The sequence below is a fragment of the Suncus etruscus genome, chromosome 14, assembly GCF_024139225.1.
Source record: "Suncus etruscus isolate mSunEtr1 chromosome 14, mSunEtr1.pri.cur, whole genome shotgun sequence".
Lineage (NCBI taxonomy): Eukaryota > Metazoa > Chordata > Mammalia > Eulipotyphla > Soricidae > Suncus > Suncus etruscus.
In genome coordinates, this window is record NC_064861.1 from 17,522,550 (window position 1) to 17,534,823 (window position 12,274).

Below are 12,274 nucleotides of genomic sequence, written 5' to 3' on the forward strand. Positions count from 1 at the left end.
GAGGAATGCTTTGGGCAGGGCTGCAATTTGGAAAGGCCTCCTTAACTTCTTCCTACCCTCTGGCCTCACCAGCTTTGTGCTGATTGGCTCAAAGTTGACTTCAGCTTGTCTCTTGGCTGCTTCAGAAACTGGAAGTCAAAGTCAGGACCCCCCTCTGATCTTGACAGCTGGTGGCAAGTATGATGACCACCCATGACATTTTCTTTCCTATTTCAAACCATTGAGCTCTGATTAAGCCATCAACAAGATGGATTGACAACTTTACCACCCCTTAGGCTGGCTTTAGAGTCTTGGTGGTTTCGCTGTAAAAATGTTATTTGATGTGATTGCAAACCTATCATTTAAAACATAGTGGCTTGATCTATTTCAAACTGCCGACGTGGATCACCAGTGACTCACACTTGAATGTGGTTAATAACTAATGCAGATGGCAGCAATGACATCTAAGTCCCTAAGTGACTTGTTCATATATCTTCATCCATATTCTATCTTCAAAATATCTGCTAACATCCCAACTCTGTATCCACAACTTACTGTCCTTTAGATCTGCTTACTTAGTCAACCTTGTCATAATATTAAATATTCAAATCATTGAAAACATATTAATCTAATACACCATCCAAATCCACTGCACTTTTCTACAGCAATATGAGTTCAACATTTTCCCCAATTGGATCCCAATGAATGTCTGGGATCCGACTTTCCTAAATTGTGGCATTGGACATGCATCTACTTGGCCCATAGATTTGTACCTGGTTAGCAGGAATCACCTAAAAGTGGACCAGTCTCCACAGATGGAAAAAAGACAGTCAGTTTCCAACTAAAGCCTTACTAAATTCACTCTTTGCTTCTTTCCCCCTTTTTTCTCATCCTGTTCCCCAGACACAGAACATCATGTATGACATGATCTCCGACTTGAATGAAAGGAGTGAAGACTTTGAGAAGAGGATTGTTACCCTGGAAACCAAATTAGAAACTTTGATTGGGAGCATCCATGCCCTCCCCGGCCTCATTGGCCAGACGATCCGGCAGCAGCAGCGAGATTTCATCGAGGCCCAGATGGAGAACTATGACAAGCATGTTGCCTACAGCCCGGAGAGGTCCCGGTCCTCCTCACGGAGGCGGCGGTCCTCCTCCACTGCGCCACCAACTTCATCAGAGAGTAGCTAGAAGAGAATCAGTTAACCACAAACTAAGACTTTTTTGCCATCATATGGTCAATATTTTAGCTTTTATTGTAAAGCCCCTATGGTTCTAATCAGCGTTATCCGGGTTCTGATGTCAGAATTCTGGGAACCTGAACACTAAGTTTTAGGCCAAAATGAGTGAAAAACTCTTTTTTTTCTTTCAGATGCACAGGGAATGCACCTATTATTGCTATATAGATTGTTCCTCCTGTAATTTCACTAACTTTTTATTCATGCACTTCAAACAAACTTTACTACTACATTATATGATATATAATTAAAAAAAGTTAATTTCTGCACAGACTCGTTTGGTGGCTTGTCATTTTTCAAGGTCAAATGACAATCTCTTGATGGTTCTGGTTTCTAAAATAGAAAAGGAATCTATACATTCATCCCTAAAATTTTGTCTCCTCACAATCACAATTACAATCATTTGAAAATCACAATCACAATCATTTGACCAAATCTAGCTTAATTATTGAAATATTTGATGGGAAGAGTTTGATTTGTTTACATGGAAAATTATGACACTATAGCAAAACATATATATATATATATATATATATATATATTTAGACCTGTAAATATATGTATTTAAGCCAAACTAATATGTGTTTAACAAGGAGGACAACACGTTCAAGAGTCCCACTCCTGAATTACTCTTTCATGCCCATCAGCTGTTATCCTTGGTATGCCAATTCACTAGACATGTCTGCAGTGCTCCTGAGAGTATTAGAAAAAACATTTGCCCAAGGAGTGGCCCCTCAGTCTGTACTCATCTAATTGATGTAGAGAAGTCGATGGGATCTAATGAGACTCAGGAGTCTCATCACTCATTTTCCAGTTGGTAATCAACTCTGCTTCTCTCAGAGAAAACTTCTATTTCCAAATGAATGGCACTAGAAGAAGCACTTTCGGTGTTGAAATAGCTGGACATCCCTCCCATGGTAATTAATGGTCTCTAAAACATGGGACTGGCAACACAGCATTATAATGCTTTGATAGGCAACTCTCAATCCTGCCAGTAGTTACTGGCTAAAACAAAAAGTTACTCCATTTTCAAACAAATCTGCTTCTTCCTCCCACTTGCTTTATATATTTTACACCATCAGTTATTGGCATCTCCCTCATCACATAGCAGGTTGCTGACATACTAAGTACTTTTTCTCCTCTTTAACTCCAAACCAGAGTTTTTTCATAAAGTACAAAGAAATAACAAGAATTGCCTTCAGGACTGGAGTGATAGTATAGCAAGCAGGGCATTTGCCTTGTATGAGGTCAACCCAGGTTCAATTCCCATCCCATATAGTCCCCCCATGCACGGACAGGGAGTGATTTTGGAGTGCAGAGATAGCAGCTACCCTAAGCATTGGCAGGTACGCCCCCCCAAACAAAACAAAACAAAAATGCCTTCAGAACCATTCCTTATAAAGGAGGCTGAAATCAAACCTATAAACATATTCCTTCCACTTCAGCTTGATTCACATCTATTTCCTATATATATAGATATATATATACTTATATATACTTATACCATATATATTGTTATTTTTATTACATTTATCCAAAGTGTCTGTAAATTAAACTCATTTGCACATCTTCCCTATGGCTAAAGTTTCTAACAAGGAGTAAGATAAGCTATTGAATCTCTGCTTATAGGAGCTAGTATTGAAGCCCATGAACTCGGACATTGCTTATTAGGGTTTACACGTTCTGAATGAAGGGTCAATGTTTTCATTTTTTCTGAGTTAGATACAAGAACCTACAGATAATTCAGTGCAAACACTGGATATATGAAATTAGGAGTAGATTAATTTGTACTCATAATGGGTGTCATTAATTCTTGTGTATTTCATTGTTGCTGTTATTAAGAGGCAGAGTAGCAGTTAAGGAAGTTTCATTATCCTCTTCTTAGTCAATGAGCACCACCTTTCATTGTACTGAAAAGTGAGGTTAAGAATAAGGCATCGCTCCTCTCATTTAAGAGGAGACGATAGCTTTTAATTTAGAGGACTTGAGCTTGGGAGCTTGGGTTTCTTCTCTTTCTATTAAAGACAGTCCTTTAAGACAGCACTCTCTTGTCCCCGACCCCAAAACTCCATCAAACATTTTCTGTTCCTTTATGTTACGACCCATAGGGGTCAACCAAAGTGTGCTACCTCTTTGTTTCAAAAACATGCCACACAGGAGATGGACTACCATGGTATGTATATTACAGCACATTGCTTTGCCCAATGAATACTTCTCCCCTGGTATAGTTTTTCACAGGAGGCTGCTTCTGTTTGTGGATACAAGCATGGCTTTCATTTGTATTTTGGTTTTCAACATTTCTTATAAGAATGTTATAATGTAATATATATATATATGTGTGTGTGTGTGTGTGTGTGTGTGTGTGTGTGTGTGTGTGTGTGTGTGTGTGTGTCTGTGTGTCATCCTTGCAGACTTCTACCCAGAACAAGATGGGTTAACCACTATACATCAATATGAATTGCTATGGCATTTTCTTCATTTCCCCTACTTATAACAAAATAGAGAGTTCCTGTAAAAAAAAAAAAATGATTCTGGGGCACAGTGGATAGGGTGCTTGCCTTGCACACAGACAACCAAAGTTTGATATCTAGCATCCCATATGGTCACCCGGAGCTCACCAGGTATAATTCCTGAGTAACTCCAGTAGTAACCCCAGAGTATCGCCCGGTGTGGCCCCAAAACAAGGCTAATCAAAAGATTATGTGCTCTGAAGGAAAATGAGGTTAAACCAAAAACACTGACAATTTAGTCCTGTGCTAAACTGTTCCCCATATGAGGCATTCCTTCTCTTTCCCGTACTTTCCAATAAACTCTTCTACCTGCTAAAAATAAACTCAAATAGTATAAGCTGTGAACCCCCCCAAATGTGGGGTACCCCTGAAGACTGAGTCTCTGGCTCACTGTCATCTTGCCCTTGATTCCCCAAAGAAAAAACTCTTTTTCAGATTCTGTGGCCAAAAAAGTAGAAAAAAGCTCTGTCGAGGCTACTTATGAGGACTTCAGCTAAATATATTATGAGTTAGTGAACCCAGAAATATAAAATATTGATTTAAAGCTTCTTTAAACTCTTTCCCACTTCTATATTAATAAATAGTTTGTTTGAATTTGCTTCTCCTGAATGGACACAAATATTTTCTATCTCTCGCTCAGGATTTTCCTACTACAGGTTTATTATCCCCAGAGGCCACCAAGGTAGGAGAGTAAGGAGAGTACCTAGGAAGTGCTAGATTGCAATTCTTTTTTTAAGAATTTTTTTTATTAAAACAATTGTAATTTACAAAGTTTTTCATAGTTGGATTTCAGACATACAGTGTCCCAAGACCAATCCAATCACCAATGTTGACCTCCCTCCAACAATGTTCCCAGAATGCAGCCCGTGCCACCATTTCTGCCCCATAGCCTGCCAACATAGCAGGCCCATTTAAAGTTTTGATTGTTAAAGTTAGGATCTCATGATCTTATCATTGTTGATTCTGGCTTGAATATTTAGTTCTCTCCTTTCTTAACACCAATGTACTTCTGGCAGATTTAGGCCCATTGGAATTGCAGTTAGAACACTTTCAGATTGGGCTAAAAGCTGAGGCACAGAATCATTGTTCCCTAGAGTTCTTTGCAGCCCTAATGGTCCTAAACTGCCTCCTAACCCCTCAGCAGTGAAGTAGCTGGGTTTCTCACCATAGTCCAACTGCTAAGTTTCCTGATTTTCTGTCTTTTTTCCCCTTAAAAATGTACAGACTTGGGCCAGAGTGATACAGTGTATGTTTGTCTTGCATATGGCCAACTCTTTAGATCCCAGGCATCCCACCTGGTCTCCTGAGCTCACTAAGAAGCTAAGCCAAGAGTTATCCCTGAGGCCATTGGGGGTGGACCCAAAAAATGAAAAGTAATGTACAACTTTTTGGTCAGTCATGTCCTTCACTGAGATCTAGTGTCCTCATAGAAAAAGAAAACAAGTTCTTGATGAACTCCCTTTGAGCTTCTCTGAGTGATGAGGGAATAGTAAGGCCATTGAACATGTGATGTTTAACACACATTCTGAGGTGATGCCACATATCCCTTCTGAAACAGGGCCTTTCAGTGATTTATCACTCAGACCAAAGCTTGCCTGATGAGGACAGGTTAGGCCTGCCAGGAGGGAGGAAAGAAGCTGACATAAATTATATGCATGAACTAGCAAAGCACAGGAGGAATAATGGGCAGAAATAAAAGGAATGGGGGCACTATGATTACAGGAGATGAGAAGACCTCTTTTAGCCTGGAGAGATCACAATAACCTAATATTAGTAATGATGCCTGTTTGTTTTTTAAGAAAAACATAGATGTACAGAATTGGCCCAAGAGCCACAAAATAAATAGAAATGTATTCTATTATAATCACCAAAAGAGAATATCTAAGAATGAACTCAACAATTTCAGCAGGCCCAGCTCCACAGACCCTGAACCTGCTCTCTGCTACTCTGTACCAGGTAGATCAAAATCTTGACCTCCAAGCTGACAAATCCAAGACCTTTTGAAAACTGGGAGAAGATTCCCATTTTTTCTGGCTAGGCCCCAGAAGCCTCCACATCTGACCGTGGGCTATTTCTCTATTCATGTTTCTACCGGTTCTAGAACCATTTCAACAGGCCCAACCCCACAGCTCCTGAACTTCTGATTGCTTCCTCATTCTACCAGTACTGCTTCCTGTCACTAGGTAAAAGATGGACAGGAAAGGAAAAAAGCAAATTCCAGCCTAATTCCTTAGAGAGTCTCAGGGGAGCCTAACTACAAAAATTTACCCTCAACACAGCTGGAACAGAACAAACACAAAGGGGAAGATGTTTAGAAGCCCAAAAAGTTCAATGAGTAAGAATAATAATAGAACTCAACCAGCTTGGTCAATGGACAATAACTTTAGTAATTCAGTTGTGAAGATGTTTAGTGGGCTCAAAGAAATGATGGTGTACATAATTCCTTATTTATTAATGAAGCTGCTTAAACAGCATCTGATATATAATGCTTCTAACATGAAATCTTTATTCCCTTTCTTAGGACAAAACACATTTCTACACTTCTATAGAGCTATTCAGACTTTTCCCTTAAAATTTTTTTAACTCTCTTCACTTTTTATCTTAAAATTTATTAGCAAAAATTATAAGATTATTTTTAAGTTACATACTGTAAAAAAGAAAATTAATTTTTGGAAAAAAATTTGCTTTCTAAGTTTATTATTGACTTATAATTTTGTGGAGTTCCAGGAATTTAGCTCTATTCTGCTATGTGTGTAGGTGTCACCATCTCCAAAATAGAGAGAAATCTATTCTAAAAATGAAGGTAAAAAACAAACATGGTAAGGGAACCAAAATAATGGTCAAAGTCATCAGAAATAAAGATGTTCATCTATGGAGCTGAGCTTACATGTGGAGTGGTAAAAACAGGGGACATTAGCAGGCTTTCTGGTGGTGGTGGGCATGATGTTGGAATGATGCATCCATGAAAAGTATGCATAACAATAAAATCCCAGTACTTAAATAAAAATGATTTTTTTAAAAAAGGATAAAAGAATGAACTCAGCAAGAAATGGGCAAAAAGCTAAATGAGAAAATTTCCAAAATATCCCTGAGAAGAAAGTAGAAATGAATTGATAGAAGATATTTTCTCCTAGACTGATAAGTCAAAATCAGAAATATATCTATACTCTCTCATTCATTTGTTTAAGAATAAAAAATAAGAAAAGAAGGGAGAAAGAAAGGTAAGGAGAGAAAGAAGAGAAAAAGGAATAAGTAGTAAAATAAAAGGTAAAATCTATTGTATGGAAATAAGCAGTTTGTTACTAACAGTTATAGCATAGGGAATCTATAATTACACATTATTTTATTTTATTTTTGGTTTCTGGATCACACCGAGCAGGGTTCAGGGGTTAATCCTCGCACTGCACTCAGGAATCATTCGTGGCAGTGCTCAGAAAACCATATGGGATGTTGGAGACAAACCTGGGTTGGCTATGTGCAAGACAAGTGCCTTAACCATTGTACTAATTCTCCAACCCAATCAACTTATTTTTTAAGCTATGGGTGATGGGCACTCTTCCATAAAATGAATTATGAGGCCTTAATCAGTCTAGTGCTGGCAATACAAATAGTCAACTTAACACACAAATATATAATCAAGGGAACCTTTCAAATAACTAAGGAAATATGTAATTTTAATCAAATGACCTGAGGTAGCTAGAAAATCATTGAAAGAGAGAGAAAATTAGACTCAGACTTTAATTTTAAAGCATCTGAAAAATGAAGTTCCAGATAATCCCAAGGGCTGAATGTGAAATATGGAACAGTGCAAGAATATAGTAAAGGTATATTTCTCTCTAAAGCCTTAATTTCATGAAAGACGTTTTGCAATCTAGAGGCAATGATTCACTGATAAGGCTGCTCTTCACAAGAGTGCTTGCCCTAACAGGGGTCTTCAAACTACGGCCCGCGGGCCACATATTCTATTTATTCCCATTTTGTTTCTTCACTTCTTTTTTTTTTTTTTTTTTTTTTTTTTTTGGTTTTTGGGCCACACCCGGCAATGCTCAGGGGTTACTCCTGGCTGTCTGCTCAGAAATAGCTCCTGGCAGGCACGGGGGACCATATGGGACACCGGGATTCGAACCAACCACCTTAGGTCCTGGATCGGCTGCCTGCAAGGCAAACGCTGCTGTGCTATCTCTCCGGGCCCTGTTTCTTCACTTCTAAATAAGATATATGCAGTGTGCATAGAAATTTGTTCATAATTTTTGTTTTTACTATAATCTGGCCCTCCAACAGTCTGAAGGACAGTGAACTGGCCCCCTGTTTAAAAAGTTTGAGGACCCCTGCAACACATACATCTCCTTGCTTGAGTCTGTGTTTCTTTGCCTGCCTATTTTACTCTCGAACACATAGTTCACTCTTTCTTCACATCTTTTCAAATAAGTTCCAGTTAAAATTTGTCTTGCTTACGAGAGAGAGAGAGAGAGAGAGAGAGAGAGAGAGAGAGAGAGAGAGAGAGAGAGAGAGAGAGACTTTTCAACATACTACATGAAAATAAGAACTATTTTTTTTTGTTTGGGGGCCACACCCAATGACACTCAGAGGTTACTTCTGGCTATGTGCTCATAAATAACTCCTGGCTTGGGGGACCACATGGGACACCGGGGATTGAACCGAGGTCCATCCTGGGTCAGCCACATGCAAGGCAAATGTGCTATCGCTCCAGCCCTGAAAATAAAAACTCTTTCATAGCAAGAGAAAATAGCTTATAAGGTCAAAAGAAGTGCTAAACAGAGAAAAAATATTTATATTTATCATAGATATAGAATTAAAATCTGTACTAGAGTTCTTAAAAATGAGAGGGAAATATTTAAAAACATCAACCAAAAAAAGAAAAATGGAGAAATGGAGAACTGAAACATAGATACAAAATTGCTCATAAATATATTGTAAAGATATCTTAACAGTTACAAGTTAAAACTACATTTATATTACCATTTCTCAATCAGACTGGCAAAAAGAAAAGAAAAGAAAAGAAAAGAAAAGAAAAGAAAAGAAAAGAAAAGAAAGGAAAGTGTGCTGGGATACTTTACTAGGAAGTTAGTATAGAATCTTTCTAACACTGGTACCAATGTTAAAAGTGCACATGTTAAAGGTACACTAGTACTAATGTTAAAGGGTTCTTCTGCTAGAAGAACATTTAGTAATATCTAGGAGAACTATATTAGATTTATTTTGACCCATAAATTTCTCCTTTTTTTAAATATATCACCTCAAAATTATGAACTTACATATTACCAAGAAAATTAATTACAGCATTATTTAAATTGTAAAGCATCAAAAATTGTTTTTAAAAGTGTAAAAATACATAATATTCCATCTAAAATGGAATGTCAAAAATAAAGTTCAAGAGCATACATCTGTATAAGTATATATATTTGTGAGATGAAGCAATAAGAAAACCCAAAAAGAAACATTAGGTAGATAATCCAAACTAATAATAATTTGCATACATCTAAGGGAGACTGGGGTAAAGTGGCAAGAATGAGAGAGGGTGAATAAGACATGTCTAAATATATTGTTAAATGACAGCAATATTTGCCCTCTATATCCCAAAGCATTTTTTGTTTTTTGTTTTTTGTTTTTTGTTTTCATTTTTTTTCAGAGTCCCAACTTTGGAATTTGTTTACCTTTACTTTTGCTTTCCATTTAACTAAACAGTGATCTTAGCCATTTACCATATTACTCCAACTTCCCTTGGCTTTATACTTTTTCTTTCCTTGCTTGGGTCTGTGATGGGCATTCTTCCATAAAATGAACTATGAGGCCTTAATCATTGAAACAGTCTAGTGCTGGCAATCAAATAGTCAACTTAACACACAAATATATAATCAGGGGTACCTTTCAAATAACTAAGGAAAATATGTAATTTTAATCAAATGACCTGAGGTAGCTAGAGAAGCATTGAAAGAGAGAGAAAATTAGACTCACACTTTAATTTTAAAGCATCTGAAAAATGAAGTTCCAGATAATCCCTCCCTTTTTCTATTTTTTTAATGTTTTTTTTCTCTTTTAAGCTAGGCTCAGAAGTGAATTTTCAGCCTAAAATTTTCCTCTTCACAAAGTAGTGTTGTATCTTTACTTTACTTTTTTTTTTCTTAACTTCAAGGGTCTTTTTGAAATTACTTTAGACATAAACATATAAACCCAAATCAGGAGATAAGAGCTGACTCTTTGGAGGAGCACAGAAAATCTAACTATTGGCTTCCTTACCCAATGTTCTTCCTTCCCAGAGGCTAGAAACTCTATGTCGTTTTCCGTTCTCTCTCCTAATCCACCTTTCACCCTCTGTATCTTGACTTGGTTGTAAATAATAATCTTTTTTTTTTAAATCAACATTCATCTTTCACTTCTTGGAACTCACTGTACCCTTCTTTGTCTGAGAGAGTTTTTACACGGGCCTTCAAGATTTCACTTGAAAGCTTGGTCCCTAGACTCAGAACACAGCTGTGGACATATTTTCCTTGTTGGCATTTATGCCTCATTTTGTGCTACCTCCCTAAAATAATAATGGAAATCTAATATCCATATGTAATGTGCCATTATATTGTGCTTTGAATACATAGATTCAAAATAGGAGTGCTAAGAAAAAAAAAGAAAAGTTATAAATAAGTCAAGGAACGAACTTAAATTCTCTAGGGAATCCTCTGGATGATAGTTTGAACCTTTGAATAATAGATTTATAAAATTACTCAACCCTTGGCTAGTTTTAAGACCACTTAGAGTCAAGACAAATAATAGTTAGGAAATATTGCAGAAGATAGTAGACATTAAAATAGAGTATTTTGAATAATTTATACATTTGAAATTTTAGGGAAATTGCAAGGGTCAGCACATCCGGAGTGCAATGGGTGAGCCTCGCCCTGGGGAAACCACCTTCGTGATCATGGTATCTCCCCTGCCAGGTAAGTATTATACATTTAAAATTTTAAATGAAACTATTTCCTTAAAAATGTAACTTGCAAAGATTAGCAGGAGAAGAAATATAAAATATTGAGCCCTGTATTACTAAATAAATTTAAAATTAAAACTTCACAGAAAGGTCCAATGCAAGATTACTTAGCAATGAATTCTACAGAGCATTAAATAACTAATCATAAAAGCAGAAATTTAGGTCCAGGGAGATTGCTCAAAGGGCTGGAGCACATGCTTTGCATGTGGAAATTCAGGATCTGACCCCTGGCATTTTATGCTCCACCAAGATCTGAGCTTAGAATGATCATGACAAAAGGCTATGAAAATTCCTCCAAAAAAGGAGTAGAACTTAAAAAAAAAAAGTCTTAGTTAAATTCTCTGAAGAAAGAAAACCTCCATGTTAAAACTGAACAAAAAGCATATATTGGAAAAAAATATATATTATCAAGCAATTCTTACATTCAGAATTGAAATGGTCAACACTGTCCATATAATACTGTTATAATTTCATAGTAATGCAGACATTATGGTTACATCTTAAAGTTTAAAAAACAATTTAGTGATTATAAATTATAAATTATAAAATTATTGCCAGTAAATTTTCTGGATAAAGGCTACATATGAAAAAGCCAATTAACAATTATAAATTATCCTTTAAAAATGTACAGTTTGCAGGAGCATAAAAATAGCACATTCAACTTGGATGGATGGAGGGTATAATGTTAAGTGAAGTAAGAATAAATAAAACATATGATGGCTTCACATAAAACGACAGGGAATATAAGGAACATAAGCTATTAAAGGGTGGTGCCTAGATCACCCTTGACCCCAGAGTATAGGAAGCAGGACAGGGAAAAAAAGAAATTGAGGGGGAAGAGGCAGATGGAAGATAACAGGGCCTGGAGTCAGGGGCTACAGGTACTTTGGTCGGAGAGATGTGTTATCTATGTGTACCCAAACCAAAGAGCCAACAACGTTGAAAGTCTTAGATCCAAATGACAACAACCAAGCTTAACAATCTGTCTATGAAGGAGACAGGCTTCAGGGAGGAAAGGAAGGAACCCAGGGACCCTGGTGAAGGGAAGTAGACTTTAGGCAGTAGGATCAGTGCTGGAACATTGTATGCCTGAAGCTCAACTACAAATAATTTTGTAAATCACAATGCTGCATAAAAATTTTTTAACTTAAAAAATAGCACAGATGGGGCCGGGCGGTGGCGCTCGAGGTAAGGTGCCTGCCTTACCTGCGCTAGCCTAGGAGACGGACCGCGGTTCGATCCCCCGGCGTCCCATATGGTCCCCCAAGCCAGGAGCGACTTCTGAGCGCATAGCCAGGAGTAACCCCTGAGCGTCACCGGGTGTGGCCCAAAAACCAAAAAAAAAAAAAAAAAAAAAAAAAAAATAGCACAGATTCCAAAAAAAAAAAAAAGGGGGGGGGGCCGGAGAGATAGCATGGAGGTAAGGCATTTGCCTTTCATGCAGAAGGTCATCGGTTCAAATCCCGGCATTCCATATGGTTCCCCCCCCCCCCCCCCCCCCCGTGCCTGCCAGGAGCAATTTCTGAGCATGGAGCCAGGAATAACCCCTG

The 12,274-nt window shown here is 37.5% G+C and overlaps 1 protein-coding gene and 1 pseudogene across 3 annotated transcripts in view; one reads left to right on the top strand and one right to left on the bottom strand.

Moving 5' to 3' along the window:
- Positions 1–1,488, top strand: part of KCNN2 (potassium calcium-activated channel subfamily N member 2) — a 158,663-nt gene extending 157,175 nt beyond the window's left edge. For all 3 annotated transcript variants that reach the window (XM_049786877.1, XM_049786878.1, XM_049786879.1), the window contains one exon: positions 883–1,488. In XM_049786877.1, coding sequence (XP_049642834.1) covers positions 883–1,170 — 288 coding nt within the window. In that variant the 3' untranslated portion in view covers positions 1,171–1,488. The remainder of the gene's footprint in view (positions 1–882) is intronic.
- A 9,044-nt stretch (positions 1,489–10,532) lies between these two features.
- LOC126028888 (uncharacterized) lies at positions 10,533–10,685 on the bottom strand (annotated as a pseudogene).
- Positions 10,686–12,274: the final 1,589 nt, after the last annotated feature.